Source organism: Saimiri boliviensis, chromosome 2 (genome assembly GCF_048565385.1).
Source record: "Saimiri boliviensis isolate mSaiBol1 chromosome 2, mSaiBol1.pri, whole genome shotgun sequence".
Lineage (NCBI taxonomy): Eukaryota > Metazoa > Chordata > Mammalia > Primates > Cebidae > Saimiri > Saimiri boliviensis.
Window position 1 is genome coordinate 112,945,709 of NC_133450.1, and position 15,145 is coordinate 112,960,853.

Below are 15,145 nucleotides of genomic sequence, written 5' to 3' on the forward strand. Positions count from 1 at the left end.
TTTCTTATCCCTGATCTCAGGCCCCACAGGGTTTCAGCCTGTGTCACAGTACTGTACAAGAACATTAATCATGTTGCAGGAGAAAGAGATGTGGTCAAGGATGACGGTTTGTAGTGAACAGATTGAGGAATGATGTGGTTTAGAGTCTAGGGAGAACCAGCCTTTGGTATATGGGGTCCTTTCTGCTGTAATGCTGTTGTTGTTTTCAGCTTGCTCACCAGTGCATGAAGGAGGTACGTCGAGCTGCCTTGCAGGCCCAGAAGAACTGTAAGGAAACCTTGCCTCGTGCGCGCCGCCTCACCAAGGAGATGCTTCTGTACTGGAAGAAATATGAGAAGGTGGAGAAGGAGCACCGCAAGAGAGCAGAGAAGGAAGCTTTGGAGCAGCGGAAGTTAGATGAGGAAATGCGGGAGGTAGGGCAAAAGCATAACATTTTGAAAATCCTAATTACTATAGCCATTTGAAGATTTTGGTTTGCATTTTGAAAATTGTATGTCTAACCAATGGCAGTGTCTTTTTTTTTTTTTTTTTTTTTTTTGGTAGAGATGTGGTTTTGCCACGTTGCCCAGGCTTGTCTCAAACTCCTGAGCTTTGAGTGATTCGCCTGCCTTGGTCTCCCAAAGTTGAAAATTTTTTAAAGACTTAATTTTGAGGATGGTAATCGTAGTCTAGTAAGCCAATTCTGTTTTTAGTGTTTCAGTAAGGTCCTCCTCTGGCCTTTTTCTCTTTTCTTCTAGGCTGTCTTCATCTATTTTGCTCTCTTATTCTCTAGAAGGAGGAATGAGCAAAAGAGAACGAAAGTAGCTTTTAATTCATCTTGGTTTGTTTGTAGGTGCTGACTGCAGTTTTGCTTTTTTTGGACTTTAAGAACTAGATGCTAAATTCAGGGCCAGATAGGAACAGGGGACAGTGAGCCCAGTTTTCTAAGACTTAACCTTCACCTACTTTACCATTTGTTTTTGAGATGAAGTTTCACTCTTGGCACCCCAGCTGAAGTGCAGTGGTGCGATCTTGGCTCATTGCAACCTACATCTCCTGGATTCAAACAATTCCCCTGCCTCGGTCTCCCGAGTAACTGTGACTACATGCACCCACCACCAAGCCCGAGTAATTTTTTGTATTTTTAGTAGAGACGGGGTTTCACCATGTTGGGCAGGCTGGTTTCAAACTCCGGACCTCAGATGATCCACCTGCCTCGGACTTCCAAAGTGCTGGGATTACAGGCATAAGCCACCATGCCTGGCTGACTTTACTGTTTTAATTTGTAGCCAGTACTATTGCTAAACCTGATTCCAGCTAACGTAGGCTATGTATATTGCTGATGGAATCCAGAGGAGATAATTAGAAGGCAGAGTTATTGTATTGCCATTAATAAACCAGCTGAGCTGAATGGAAGGAGAGTTGAGATTTGGAGAAAGAAGGGAATTAGTGGATTGGATGATGTTTTCTTTCAGGTTTATGTAGTAACTCATGTCAAAGTGGAGCTTTGGGGCTTCTTCTGAGCTCTTGATCTTCCCTTATTTTATCATGACTTTGAGAATGAAGATGGATTTTGCTCAGTTCTGTTAAGTCTCCTGGTTAGTTTGTTTTGTTTTTCTCTCCTCGTTAATTTGTATATTTGCATGCACAGTAATCATTATCAAGTTAGTAAACATTTGATACTTCTGGGAATACTTAACTCACAGAATTTAAAGTCATTTGAGAGCCACAGATCTTGAAGTTTTGCAGGCAGCTGGGCCTACATTCTAGATTTATGCAACCTAGATTCTTAGTTATGTTTTTAGCTAACTGATGGTTATTCTGACTTATACATCTTTTTCTTTGAACTTCTGAACTTAAACTTTGACATATCCTTTCTGTTTTCTTAATCTATTTTGTTCATTTAATCATGTGGTATTAATTAACTTCTTTAAGGTTAAAGATGTTTTTCTTTTTCCTTAATTGTTTTACTGAAGAAAGATTTTCTTGTTTTGTTTTGTTTTTGAGACGGAGTTTCCCTCTTGTTACCCAGGCTGGAGTGCAATGTTGCGATCTCGGCTCACTGCAACCTCCGCCTCTTGGGTTGAGGCAATTCTCCTGCCTCAGCCTCCTGAGTAGCTGGGATTACAGGCACACGCCACCATGCCCAGCTAATTTTTTGTATTTTTAGTAGAGACGGGGTTTCACCATGTTGACCAGGATGGTCTCGATCTCTTGACCTCGTGATCCACCCTCCTTGGCCTCCCATAGTGCTGGGGTTACAGGCTTGAGCCACCGCGCTTGGCAGAAGAAAGATTTTCTTAGGTTGAATACATTGGCTTATCCCTATAATCCTAGCACTTTGAAAGGCAGAGGCGGGAGGACCTTTGGAATCCTGGAGTTCAAGACCAATCTGGGCAACATAGTGATACTCTGTATCTATAAAAAGTCTAAAAATTGGCCGGGAGTTCTGGCTCAGGCCTATAAACACAGCACTTTGAGAGGCCACTTTGAGATTCCACCTCGTGGGTGGAATCACGAGGTCAGTTGATAGAAACCAACCTGGCCAACATGATGAAAACCCCTCTCTACTAAAAATGTAAAAATTGGCCAGGCATGGTGGCATGTGCCTTTAGTTCCAGTTACCCAGGGGGCTGAGGCAGGAGAATCGCTTGAACCCAGGAGGTGGAGGTTACAGTGAGCCGAGATTGCGCCACTGCACTCCAGCCTGGGCAACCAAGTGAGATTCTGTGACAAAAAAAAAAAAAGTACAAAAATTAGCCAGGTGTAGTAGCACGTGCCTATAGTCCCAGTTACTCTGGCAGCTGAGATGGAGAGGATTGCTTGAGCCTGGATTGTTGAGGCTGCAGTGAGCCATGTACTGCACTCGAGCGTGGGTGACAGAGTGAGATACCATCTCTTCAGAAAAAACTAAGATTTTCTTGATAGCACTTTAGGCTTGAAACATGAACATTCATTAAGACAGAAACTTAATTTTCTCTCACTGTTTCTCAGGTTTTCATCTATTTTAGATCTGGTTCAAGTGCTATAGGCTTTAAAGAGACAGGATAGTTTTATATAGATTACTGCTTTATTTGTACTTTTCAGCCTTTTTTCAGCCTCCTGTATTGCTTATTTTATTGTTTTTCTTTTGGGAGAGTGGATCAAGGTAAATCAAGTATGTTTTATGAGTTTTGTTATGAAATAATTCAAAATAATGACTCTTGGACCAGTAATGCTCCTTTTTGGTTAAAAAAAAACAAAAAGAAAAACAATGATTCTTTAATGTGCTACTTATATTGTGTTCTGTGTTCCATATAATTTGGTGTTTTGGATTGTTTTCATTTTATTGTTTATCTTAAGAATGGTTTCATTTATTGACACTGCGATTATTACCTGGTTATTTTAGAGTAGAGGCATTTTTTAAAAAATGGGATCTCACTCTCTGACCCAGGCTGGAGTGCAGTAGTGTGATCTTGGCTCAGTACAGCATCAATCTCCTGGACTCAAGTAGTCCTCCTGCCTCAGCCTCCCGTGTAGCTGGGACTACAGGCTCATGCTACGATGCCCGGCTAATTTTTGTGTTTTTTTTTTGTAGAGTGAGGTTTTGCCATGTTGCCCAGCCTGGTCTTGAACTGCTGAGGTCAAGCAGTCCAACTGAAAGGCACTTTTAATTTAGCTTTCTCACATTTAAAAAAAAGTATGTTTGTACATGAGTGTATTCAGTGTATATTCATTTTTTTGTAGCCATTATTATCATAGATGAAATATAGGTTGTTGGCTTTTTTTGTTTTGTTTTCTTTGAGACAATCTTACTCTGTCACCCAGGCTAAAGTGCAGTGGCATGACCTTGGCTCACTGCAACTGAGTTCAAGTGAGTTTCCTGCCTCAGCCTCCCAAGTAGCTGGATTTACAGCACCCTCCACCACACCTGGCTAATTTTTGTATTTTTTAGTAGTTCAGGGTTTTGCCTTGTGGATCAGGCTGGTCTTGAATTCCTGACCTCAGATGTTCCACCCACCTTGGCCTCCCAAAGTGCTGGGATTCCAGGTGTGAACCACTGCACCTGGCCAAAGTATAGATTGTTTTGGGGACTGTTTTCTTCTTCCCATTAGCTTAATTTCATATACCTATTGTGTTGGCTTTCAGAATGATTATAGTTCTTTTTTTTTTTTTTTTTTTGAGATGGAGTTTTGCTCTTGTTACCCAGGCTGGAGTGCAATGGCGCGATCTCGGCTCACCGCAACCTCCGCCTCCTTGGCTCAGGCAATTCTCCTGCCTCAGCCTCCTGAGTAGCTGGAATTACAGGCATGTGCCACCACGCCCAGCTAATTTTTTGTGTTTTTAGTAGAGACGGGGTTTCACCATGTTGACCAGGATGGTCTCGATCTGTCGACCTCGTGATCCACCCGCCTCGGCCTCCCAAAGTGCTGGGATTACAGGCTTGAGCCACCGTGCCCGGCCTGATTTATAGTTCTTTGTCAGTTATTTTGACTTTTGGTGACAGAGTTTTTGGGCCAGTGCAGTGGCTGGTGGGGCACAGTGGCTCACACCTGTAATCCCAGCACTTTGGGTGGTCAAAGTGGGCAGGTCACTTGAGGTCAGGAGTTTGAGACCAGCCTGGTCAACATGGTGAAACCCCGTCTGTACCAAAAAATACAAAAAATTAGCTGGGCATGGTGGCGGACGCCTGTAGTCACAGTTATTTGGGAGGCTGAGGCTGGAGAATTGCTTGAGAGTGGGAGACTGAACATGCCATTGCATTCCAGCCTGGGGAACAAAGTGAGACTCTGTCTCAAAAAAGAAAAAAAGAGAAGAGTTTCTGACACATTTACATTTTCAAAAATAAAGCTATATACACATTTATCTACCATCCAGGTTATAAAATGGAATATATTGTTTGAATTTAGTTGTTGTCTCAATGCCACCATAGAAAAGTAATGTAGGAAAGAAATATTTTAGTCAGAAGCGTAATGGAGAAAAGATTCACAGTATAAAGGAGAGGCAAACACTGGTTACTAGTAGATTATGAATGAAAGTTTTTCATTGCTCCCGGCGTGGTGGCTCACGCTTGTAATCCCAGCATTTTGGAAGGCTGAGACCCTTGGATCACCTGAGTTAGAGACCAGCTCTGCCAATATGGTGAAACCCTGTCTCTAGTAGTGATACAAAAATTAGGCAGGTGTACTGGTGCTCACCTGTAATCCCAGCTACTCTGGAGGCTGAGGTACAAGACTAGCTTGAACCCGGGAGGTGGATGTTGCAGTGAGCCGATATTGCACCACTGCACGCCAGCCTGTGCGACCAGACAAGACTCAGTCTGAAAAAAGAAAAGAAATTTATTCATTGCTCTTAGTGCCACTGACTTGGCTGAAATAACCTTGTTTATCAGCAGTGTTTACATTTTAAAAGTAAAGGATTTGGAAAGGAATTGTATGCAAATTTAAGTGGTGAATTCTCAGCGACTTCTTGGATATAATTGATAGTTTGGCTCTATTTTCACTTTTCTCTCTCTTTAGGCCAAGAGGCAACAGCGAAAACTCAACTTCTTAATCACCCAGACAGAACTGTATGCCCATTTCATGAGTCGCAAAAGAGACATGGGTCATGATGGTATTCAGGAAGAAATCCTAAGGAAACTGGAAGACAGTTCTACCCAGAGACAGATTGATATAGGTGGAGGAGTGGTAGTTAACATCACACAGGAGGATTATGGTGAGTCCTGAATCAGGAGTTAGAAGAAGGCTAGCTCTCTTTTTTATATCTAAAGGTTATATACATTAATTCTTGCAAGTTTTTTATTGATTCATAGGCAATTTACCAGAAAAGAGAGATTTATTTATTGTACTTGAGTAGGGAAAGTGTGTGTTTCTATAACAGAAATCTGAGATCATTTATTACATAATTTGAATAGGAAAGGCTGTGGTATACGATCTTTTAAGTTTGGGAATATTTTGCGGTGATTTGTTAGTAGAAATAATAGGTATTGGAATCAGAGTTCAGTGGAACTGAACTGTGTTTCAACAGAGAAAACCATCTTTCATGTAATAAGATTCTTGGTTATTTAAGCACGAGAAAACGACTGTTCATTTGTTTATATGACAACAAGGAGAGGAAGGAATTGGGATGATTTGAGAAGAATTTCACAGAGAATGTTAAGATTGTGTTGAACTAGATATAGTAGAGATTATAACCGTTTTAGAATATCTTGGGGATTACATGTCTGATTTTTCCTGTTGAAGTAGTTTCACCTAGCATAAATATATTAACATTTTGAAACCTGATTGTCTTGATTATTGTAGCTTGGTATGATTTGGTAGAAGAAACCCCAATACTGAGAGGAAGTGGACCCTAGTGCTGTGATGTTTTTTTGTGAGTTTGCTTTAGCTACTGGAGACCATAGTAGCCCTCTGCTTCCACTGTATTTCCAGCTTCTTACCTCTAGGAATTTAGCCTTTCTCTTCCCCCACCCTCTGATCCCAGGGATAAGTAGAACTAGGGAATCAGGGATCAACTTATATTGGTATTTTGACCTGCTCTATTTCCGACCTGGGCCGGTTCATCCCTTCTTAGGCAACCTGATGGTCCCCACTACCAGGAGGTCACCATATTGATGCTGAACTTAGTGCAGACACCCGATCGGCATATGCACTACAGCCCAGAACTCCTGGACTCAACCGATCCTCCAGCCCCAGCCTCAGCCTCCCGAATAGCTGGGTTTGTAGGCATGTGCCACCGTGCCTGACTCTGTTGGTGTTAATTGCGTCTTAGAAGAACAGTTGATGAGATGTGATAATTCACAAATCTTCCTTTTCAGATAGTAACCATTTTAAAGCCCAAGCCCTGAAGAATGCTGAAAATGCTTATCATATTCACCAAGCTCGGGTAAGTCTTCAAATAGAAAAGTTTACTATAATTGACCCTAGAAATACCACACAAGCCTTTACTTAGGTGGTCTTCCTTTAGTCTTAAGTCACATTTTCAATTAAAAGTATTGACTAGCTTGTGTACGTGTGTGTGAGTAGCTGTTTGTAGAGTCAGGGCTGGGTCTCTTTTACTTTAGAATAGTAGGGATACTAGAAGAAAGGCAGGAAAATGAATATTTGGTTGTCTAGCTTTAGCAATGTATTAATTTGAAGTTAAAACACTTTGTGTTGTTTTCTTTCTCTTGAGTAATCATGGACAATATAGTATGAAATGCAACATAGATGTTTAGTGAAAAAGACTATACTCTTGGCCTGTTAAGAGAGCCATGTCATTCTTTCAAAAGAAAACTCCTGGCCGGGCGCGATGGCTCAAGCCTGTAATCCCAGCACTTTGGGAGGCCGAGGTGGGTGGATCACGAGGTCAAGAGATTGAAACCATCCCGGTCAACATGGTGAAACCCCGTCTCTGCTAAAAATACAAAAAAATCAGCTGGGCATGGTGGCGTGTGCCTGTAATCCAAGCTACTCAGGAGGCTGAGGCAGGAGAATTGCCTGAACCCAGGAGGTGGAGGTTGCGGTGAGCCGAGATTGGGGCATTGCACTCCAGCCTGGGTAACAAGAGCGAAACTCCGTCTCAAAAAAAAAAGAAAAAGAAAACTGCTATTATTGCCTTCTTTCACTTAAATAATAACTTGCTCTTTGTTATTTATGATATAGTGATGTTTAACAAAATCTGAAAAAAACTGTAATCTGATTGAATTTTAAAGAATTTGCTGTTTTTAATGTATTACATAGCAACCTCTGTTTAACATTAACAGAGTACAAGTCAAGGATAAACGAATGTGCCTTTCCCCAATTTCTAATATAATTGTTACATTAAATATTAGTAATATATGTTATGTTTTATAGAAATGATGTCATATGTTACATTATATTATGAGATTATGAAAAATTTTGTTCCAATTATTTTTCTTAGCACAGACTATATTGTTATCTTACGTTTTATTTGCATTTAATATTTTTCTTCATTTTCTTTTTCTAATTCTGTTTTTTTTTTTTTTACTTTCCAGACAAGGTCATTTGATGAAGATGCAAAAGAAAGTCGAGCAGCTGCCCTACGGGCGGCAAACAAGTCTGGCACTGGCTTTGGGGAGAGTTATAGCCTGGCAAACCCATCTATCCGGGCTGGTGAGGATATTCCACAGCCTACAATTTTTAATGGCAAATTGAAAGGTTATCAGCTGAAAGGCATGAACTGGTTGGCCAATCTCTATGAACAGGTGAATTTTAGAACAATGTCATATTAATTCTCTTTTATTATCTCTTTTCCTAAAGTCATTGATTCAGTGGGATTGTGAAATGAGCACAGACTATGTTTTAGATTTCAGCCTTTTAAAAAGCTATATCCTTTGACAAGAGGCAGAAGGATATCTCTGTTTCTCTTTCTTTTTGAGACAGGATCTTACTCTGTCACCCAGGCGGAAGCACAGTGGCTCAATTATGGCTCACTGTAGCCTTAAACTCCTGGGCTTAAGTGATCCTCCTGCTTCAGCCCCCATAATAGCTAGGACTACAGACACGTGCCACCACGCCTGGCTAATTCTTTTTTTTTTCTTTTTTTTTTCTTTCGAGACGGAGTTTTGCTCTTGTTACCCAGGCTGGAGTGCAATGGTGCGGTCTCGGCTCACCGCAACCTCCGCCTCCTGGGTTCAGGCAATTCTCCTGCCTCAGCCTCTTGAGTAGCTTGGATTACAGGCATGTGCCACCATGCCCAGCTAATTTTTTGTATTTTTAGTAGAGACGGGGTTTCACCATATTGACCATGATGGTCTCGATCTCTTGACCTCGTGATCCACCCGCCTCGGCCTCCCAAAGTGCTGGGATTACAGGCTTGAGCCACCACGTCCGGCTGGCTAATTCTTTATCTTTTGAGAAACGGGGTCTCTTCTTGTTGCCCAGGCTGGTCTCAAACTCCTGGGCTCATGCGATGTGCCTGTCTCGGCCTCCCAAAGTGGTGGGACAGGTATGTGCCACTGCACCTGGCTGATGTCTTTTTTTTTTCTCTAACCTGGAGATCCTAACTGGAGAATATTTGTATTTTTCTTATGGTTTGACTTAAATGGTCTTGGTAAATCTAATTGTTTTTGTGTCTGGGTTGGATTAGCTAACAAAGTGGGCTTAGCCTATCTGTCTCATGTCATTATTCATAGGTGTAGCTGTAGCATTTGCAAGGGCAATTACTGTAGCAATGGGTAATAGTGCTGAGGCTAAGTATCTCTAGTCACTTTTCTTTAAACAAGTCTGTTACCTTGATTGTTTTTTTTGGTAATAGGTTTAACTTTATTTGATGAAATACAGGAAGTGTTGACCATGTATTTTTTTTCCCCAGGGTATTAATGGCATTCTTGCTGATGAAATGGGCCTTGGTAAAACAGTACAGAGCATTGCCCTCCTGGCTCATCTGGCTGAGGTGGGTAGATGCAATCTTTCTATCTTCTTTTCTCTAGAATTTAGGCTAACTTCTGTTAAAAATCAGCCACTTACAAAGCACTATGCTAAACTCTGTAGCATTCCAAGATAGTAGGATTTGATCTTGCCTGCAGAGCTTTATAAGGGGACAGTATTGTACAACTTTTTGGATTTTAAGAGAGATAAGACAATTTTTGAGCATGTGATTTTGACTGGCAAGGGGAGTGTAGATAGATCAGAACACCTTGGCTAACATTTCAACTCTACTCTTACTAGCAGTGCAAACTTGGGCAATTTATTTACTATCTTTTCAACTTTACTCTCTGAGGCTTAGTTTCTTATTCTAGGCCAGGTGGGGTGGGTCATGCCTGTAATCTCAGCACTTTGGGAGGCCAAGGTGGGTGGGTCACTTGAGGTCAGGAGTTCAAGACCAGCCTGGCCAACTTGAAACCCCGTCTCTATTAAAAATACAAAAAAAAAAAAAATTAGCCAGGAGTGGTGGTGCATCCCTGTAATCCTAGCTACTAGACTGAGATGGGAGGATTGCTTGAACATGGGAGGCAGAGGTTGCAGTGAGCTGAGATTGCATCACTGCACACTCCAGCCTGGGTGACAGAGCGAGACTCCATCTAAAAAAAAAAAAAGTTTCCTCTTCTATAAGGTGGAGGCAATGTCTACTTTATAGGAATTTTATAAGAATTAAATAAGAAAATATGTGTAAAAATACTGAAAAAAAGCTCTATACCTATTAAATAACTGTAATATTGTCATGATAACTAGTATAGTAGAAAACAATACACACAAGTCAATGTATCAGAAATGCTTCGTGGATGATATACATTAATACCCATAAGAGGTCAGAAGAGGGAATAATTTCTTGCCATTTTTTTCTCAAAGTATGTTCTTGATTATGTTTTTATTAACATAGGATATTATTATTGAATGTGCAGATTTGGGAATTAGTCACTGTTTCTCTTGTTATTTGTTTCCTCTTTTTAAATCATTCTTGTCATTAATTACAGTTTTGAATTAAATACCTGACCTTGTCGTACAGTTGACTGACTCGGTTTTTCTGTTGCAGAGAGAGAACATTTGGGGACCTTTCTTAATAATTTCACCTGCGTCTACACTTAACAATTGGCACCAGGAGTTTACTAGATTTGTTCCTAAATTTAAGGTAAATATCAAACAACAACAACAAAAATCTATTGCTTTTTAAAATAAGTCTTTCTACTTTCCCTTTGCTATGTTACTAATTTAATTACTCATAATAGTTTTAAATTTCATACATTGTTTCCAAAATAACTTGCATACATTCATTATAAAAGTTACTGATGGGAGCAATGAGTGCATATTGCTTTTAGCCTCATGAATTGATACTCCCCGTCAAATAGAAAACATCTACCTTGTTTGATTTACATAGATTTTGACGAGTGATACCTTCAGTACACATCCTGTCATCTATGGTATTGTTCTTTTCATTCAAATCTATTGTAAATAATTCATTTTCTTTTTTTAATACTTCAAAAAAATGTTTTGTTTTCTTTTTTTTTTTGAGATGGAGTCTCGCTCTGTCGCACAGACTAGAGTGCAGTGTGATCTCGGCTCACTGCAACCTCCACCACCTGGGTTCAAGTGATTCTCCTGCCTCTGCCTCCCATGTAACTGGGATTACAGGTGTCCCCCACCATGCCCCACTAGTTGTTAATATTTTTAGTAGTTCCTGAGTTTCACCATGTTGGCCAGGCTGGTCTCAAACTCCTTACCTCAGGTGATCCACCTGCCTCAGACTCCCAAAGTGCTGAGATTACAGGCATGAGCTACTACACCTGACTGTTTGTTTGTTTGTTTTTGCTTGTTTGTTTTTGTTTTTGTTCTGAGACGGAGTTTCGCTCTTGTTGCCCAGGCTGGAGTGCAGTGGCATGATGTCAGCTCACCACAATCTCCACTCGCAAGTTCAAGTGATTCTCCTGTCTCAGCCTCCCAAGTAGCTGGGATTACAGGCATGCACCACCACACCCAGCTAATTTTGTGTTTTAGTAGAGACTGAGTGTCTCCATGTAGCTCAGGCTGGTCTCGAACTTCAGACCTCAGGTAACTCACCTGCCTCGGCCTCCCGAAGTGCTGGAATTACAGGCGCGAGCCACCACACTCAGCCAATTCATTTTCTTAATCCTCTAAAGTCTGATCTCTAGTCTTAGTCCAGTTTATAATGTCTGAGGTACATAATGTGAACATTGATATAATTAATTCAGAGGTAAAGAATTCAGGTTGACATTGGAAGTGATCAGCAGGGAAGTATGTGGCATCAGGTTGGGTAAGACATTGATAAGATTTAAACAGCTGCTTAGTTATGAAAAGTTGGAGGAATTTAAGAAAGAATGGATAGGATTTATTACATTGTTTGCAATTTAAAAGGGTTGAAAATGAATAAAATATGTGTTCTGTTTCTTAGGGCATATGGTAATGAAGTTGCATAGTTAGGATAATAGTTTGGAGATTATATATCAAGATATATTCACATGATCTCTGTGATTTTGGGTTTCCATAATAGAGATGGGTTTCATGTAGTTTAAAGAGCATGGGTTAGGGTGGAAATGTGAGACAGCTATTTTTCTGGCTTATGCTTTGTGTGGAATAGGAAATCGTCTGAGATTTCCCACTTTGAGGCAGCTTTATGACTGTGGTCCCATTTTTGTGGCTAAATTGTAGATGTAGAAACTGTACATTAGGATATATAGCTTTTAAATTGACTGACTCATTTTCATCTTGCTGAGATGATGAGATAATTCTTTTTTTTTTTTTTTTGAGATGGAGTTTCGCTCTTGTTAACCAGGCTGGAGTGCAATGGCGCAATCTCGGCTCACCGCAACCTCTGCCTCCTGGGTTCAGGCAATTCTCCCGCCTGAGCCTCCTGAGTAGCTGGGATTATAGGCACACGCCACCATGCCCAGCTGATTTTTTGTATTTTTTAGTAGAGACGGGGTTTCACCATGTTGACCAGGATGGTCTCGATCTCTTGACCTCGTGATCCACCCACCTCGGCCTCCCAAAGTGCTGGGATTACAGGCTTGAGCCACCGTGCCTGGCCATGATGAGATAATTCTAATGCAACTTGTTATTTTCTCTTCAATTGTTTGCCTTGTAGAATATGGTGATCACCATCTGTTTCTGCCTCTTTTTTTCCATATAATGTTCAGTATATATTAACAATGCAGATATTGAAAAATAAAAGGTCTTAAAATTTTTTCACCAATCACTTTTTTCGATAGGTCTTCCACTGGTGTATAGATGGCAATGTGCTATTACTAATGTCATTGATACGTTTCCTTTGACGTTATCAGTATGCCTGAAACAGAGCTATTATTTGCATGTTCAGCTTTCTTTTGATAGTCTAGTTTAGGGAAGCCCCCTACCCACTAAGCAGTCATTTTCTATTTCCCTTGTACAGTAGCCTCTGGCAACTACAAATCTGCCTCCTGTGGTTGGATTTGCTTATTCTGAACACTTTGAGAATGCGGTTTCTGTCTGGCTTCTTTTACTGAGTCTAAAGTTTTTAAGCTTCATCCATGTTGTAGCATGTGTCAGTGCTTTATTTCTTTACATGGCTGAGTAATATTCCATCGTGTGTGTATATATCACATTTTGTTTATCCATTCATGTGTTGATGAATATTTGGGTTGTTTCCACCTTTTGGCTGTTGTGAATACTGCTAAGAACATTCCTGTACAAGTTTTTGTTTGAACACTTTTACTGTTTTCACTTCTTTTGGGTATGTACTTACAAGTAGTTTGCTAGGTCACATGGTAATTCTACTTATTGAGGTATCTGCCACCTGTTTTTGAATGGCTATACGCTACGAATAGTTTTTACATTTTAAAATTATTGGTAAAATTAAAATTTCATAGAATATGGCATATAAAATTGGAAGTCATACGTATTGGAACACAGCCCCGCACTGCACGCTTTTTCTACTTTTGTTTTGGGTCAGGGTCTTGCTCTCTTGCCAAGACTGGAGTGTAGTGGTATGACTGTGGCTTACTACAACCTCTGTGTCCCAGGTTGAAATGATTCTCCTGCCTCAACCTTCCGAGTAACTGGGACTACAGGGCCCTGCCACCACACCTGGCTAATTTTTGTATTTTAAGTAGAGACTGAGTTTCGTCATGGTGGCCAGGCTAGTCTCAAATTCCTGAGCTCAAGCAATCCTCCTACTTTGGCCTCTGAAAGTGCTGGGATTACAGACATGGGTCACCATGTCCCTTGAGCTTTTAAAAAAATTTGATGTCTTGCCCGGCGCGGTGGCTCAAGCCTGTAATCCCAGCACTTTGGGAGGCCGAGGCGGGTGGATCACGAAGTCGAGAGACCGAGACCATCCTGGTCAACATGGTGAAACCCCGTCTCTACTAAAAATACAAAAAATTAGCTGGGCGTGATGGCACTTGCCTTTAATCCCAGCTACTCAGGAGGCTGAGGCAGAATTGCCTGAACCCAGGAGGCGGAGGTTGCGGTGAGCTGAGATCGCGCCATTGCACTCCAGCCTGGGTAACAAGAGCGAAACTCCGTCTCAAAAAAAAAATAAAAATAAAAATAAAAATAATTTGATGTCTTAAAATGGAGGTTAGATTATTGATTTTCACCTTCTAATATGTATGTGTACATTTAAGGCTATTTATTGCTTTCTGAGCATGACTTTAGTCGTCCAAAGGTTTGTTTTGTCACATATACATTGTCTTCCAGTTCAATATAATCTCTAAATTTCATTGCAAGTTCTTTTTTGATCCACAGGTTATTTATAAGTGTATTTTTAGGTGTGATGATCACTTGAGGCCAGGAGTTCAAAGCTACAGTGAGCTATGATCACAGCACTGTTCTCCAGCCTAGGCAACAGGGTGATACCCCACCTCTTTTAAGAAATAAAAAGTGTAATTCATAATTTTCAAAGAATGGAGGATTGTCTAGATGTCTTATTATTCATTAGTAGCTTAAATTCACATTGGTAAGAGAACATGCTTTTTATGACTTTGATGCTTTGAAATTTGTTGAAACCTCATTTTTATGGCGCAGCATTTTGTCAGTTTTTATATATCCTCCGTGTATTGGAAAATTTTACCTATTCTGCCCTTGTTTATTGCAGTGTTGCATATATGTTGATTAGGTCAAAGTTTATTAACTTGTTCAGCTCTTTCATGTTTTCACTGATTTGTCTGCGTATTCTAACACTGACTGAGAGAAGTATATTAAAATTTACCATGATTATGGATTTGTTCATTTCTCTTCTGTCCATTTTTGCTTTATATATTTTGAGGCTGTAAGATGTGTACACATTTATAATCATCTTTCTGATGAATTGAACTTTTTATCATTAAGAAATTTTCCGGCCGTGCGCGGTGGCTCACGCCTGTAATCCCAGGACTTTGGGAGGCCGAGGCGGGTGGATCACGAGGTCGAGAGATCGAGACCATCCTGGCCAACATGGTGAAACCCCATCTCTACTAAAAAATACAAAAAAATTAGCTGGGCATGGTGGCGTGTGCCTGTAATCCCAGTTGCTCAGGAGTCTGAGGCTGGAGAAGTGCCTGAACCCAGGAGGTGGAGGTTGCGGTTAGCCAAGATCGCGCCATTGCACTCCAGCCTGGGTAACAAGAGTGAAACTCCGTCTCAAAAAAAAAAAGAAATTTTCCTTTTAAAGACCTTTTGACTGCAAATCTATATTTTCTGGTAGTATATCTTGTTTTTCTTTGGTTAATTTTTTTCTGAATACAGAATGTGAGAGCATCTTTGTTTAATTT

At 40.6% G+C, this 15,145-nt stretch overlaps 1 protein-coding gene across 3 annotated transcripts in view; it reads left to right on the forward strand.

Annotated features, from left to right (window-relative positions):
• Positions 1 to 15,145, forward strand: part of INO80 (INO80 complex ATPase subunit) — a 153,171-nt gene that overhangs the window by 42,095 nt on the left and 95,931 nt on the right. For all 3 annotated transcript variants that reach the window (XM_039462863.2, XM_074394073.1, XM_074394072.1), the window contains exons 9-14: positions 210 to 413; positions 5,478 to 5,673; positions 6,776 to 6,843; positions 7,955 to 8,164; positions 9,274 to 9,354; positions 10,435 to 10,530. In XM_039462863.2, the coding sequence (XP_039318797.1) occupies positions 210 to 413; positions 5,478 to 5,673; positions 6,776 to 6,843; positions 7,955 to 8,164; positions 9,274 to 9,354; positions 10,435 to 10,530 (855 nt within the window). The remainder of the gene's footprint in view (positions 1 to 209; positions 414 to 5,477; positions 5,674 to 6,775; positions 6,844 to 7,954; positions 8,165 to 9,273; positions 9,355 to 10,434; positions 10,531 to 15,145) is intronic.